Source organism: Eurytemora carolleeae, unplaced genomic scaffold (genome assembly GCF_000591075.1).
Source record: "Eurytemora carolleeae unplaced genomic scaffold, Eaff_2.0 scaffold1148, whole genome shotgun sequence".
Lineage (NCBI taxonomy): Eukaryota > Metazoa > Arthropoda > Copepoda > Calanoida > Temoridae > Eurytemora > Eurytemora carolleeae.
In genome coordinates, this window is record NW_019397077.1 from 6,568 (window position 1) to 8,286 (window position 1,719).

The window sequence follows — 1,719 nt, forward strand, 5'->3', positions numbered from 1 at the left end:
CCTAGGAATATCTGGACTCGAAACCTATATCCGGCTCTTCAAAACTGACTTAACTACTTTCAACCTATTTTCGGTAGTCGAAACCTAAAATTAGCACTCTACCTCTAATTTGGCGCTTTTGTACAGTATTCAAATATTAATTAAAAAGTATTAAGTTAAAGTATAGAAATATAAATATATTCCAAAAGAATAAATTTTGGAATATTTTCCGGGAATAATACAAGTTTAATCCTAGTTTAAGATTAATGTTTGAATTCTTGTTATTTCAAGAATATCTGAATATTAAGGTGGGACCTGGTGTAACACCTGAAAACGGAAATGGGCGGGAGTAAAGGGAGTATAGGGAACCACCAACCATTCATTTATTACAAATCTATTCCTTCCTTCAACCCTTAACAAATAAATAATTTTTCCCCTGTTTTTCTGAACGATCCCAGGAATATGTAATTTCCAAGGAGTATGGATTAACTTGGAACAGGAATCGACCCGTTCCGCCTCATTATATGATTTGATTCATTTTTTGTGAACCGGTACACCATTTTGAATTAAAGAAAATTAAATTTTTGTGCAAAATTTTTATCTAGACTATTTCTATCAGACCGTCAATAAAACATGTATTAACCATTTAATGCTTGGATTTGACGGAACGGGTCGATTCCTGCTCCATGATATTATATACTCCTTGGATGGGACGGAACGGGTCATTTCCTGCTCCCTGGTATTCTATACTCCGTGGTATTTCCTAAATTTAATTTATTGTTTACAGTTTATATATAGGATGGTTCACTACCCAGTTGGTCAACGTCCTTAGAATGGAAACATTGAGGTGAATAAATAATCTCAAGGTTAACTCCTCTCTCCAATGTTACAGATCAATAAGAATGAATATCGAGATATTAAAACTTTATTCAGTGTTACCCAAAAAGGATGAGATTTCAGAGACGACTTTCCATACAATTGTAACTTTGTTTTTTCTCTGCTAAATCATCTAGTACAGAGTGTCCCATATCATATTAGATTATCTCCAAGTTTTAAGGCCAAAATAAAACCATAATACTGCAAAAAACTAGTATTTTCCGCAAGAAAAAATCTTATATTAGCCTTATTTAATTTTTAAAAATGATTCATTCTTCTTAAATTTTCTGATTAGTCCCGAAAATCGTAATTTAGACCAATTGACGATCAAATATGATATGGGACACCCTGTATTTCAATAAAATATATTTATCATTTATATTTGTCTAAAGCAAAATTACATTAAACAATATAAAAGTTTACAAACTAATACTCTTTTCTCTGGATATCGCATTTTATAATTGACAGGGTTTGCCAAAAAACAGGCGCAATACAAGACTTTTAGCATGAGTATAGTTTAGCTATTCAGAGGTGGTTTTCAGAAAAGGGGTTTCTTGGTCCCAGTCTAGTGTTTTTCGTTTTCTAAAAATGTGGTAAGATGACAGTACAGCAAGGCTTGATAGATTTTCACACATTGCTTTGAAACTAACACTGGGTTTGCAGAACTTATGCAGTTTCTTTAGAATCGCCTTATTTGATGGTGAGATATATCCTCTTGAGCCGATTTCAAAAGGATGAACAGACACATCCCTAGTTGTTATATCTGTAATAAAATGTTCATACTTGTTCATCTTTTGAGCGTTGGCATTTTTGATATTTGTTTCCAATGGGACAGTAAGCTCAAAAATATCCATCTTTTCCTCC

The 1,719-nt window shown here is 32.8% G+C and overlaps 1 protein-coding gene across 2 annotated transcripts in view; it reads left to right on the forward strand.

The window, feature by feature from the left end:
• The first annotated feature begins 327 nt into the window (after window positions 1-327).
• Window positions 328-1,719, forward strand: part of LOC111711656 (uncharacterized) — a 21,988-nt gene continuing 20,596 nt past the window's right edge. For both annotated transcript variants that reach the window (XM_023486049.1, XM_023486050.1), the window contains exon 1: window positions 328-826. In XM_023486049.1, coding sequence (XP_023341817.1) covers window positions 813-826 — 14 coding nt within the window. In that variant the 5' untranslated portion in view covers window positions 328-812. The remainder of the gene's footprint in view (window positions 827-1,719) is intronic.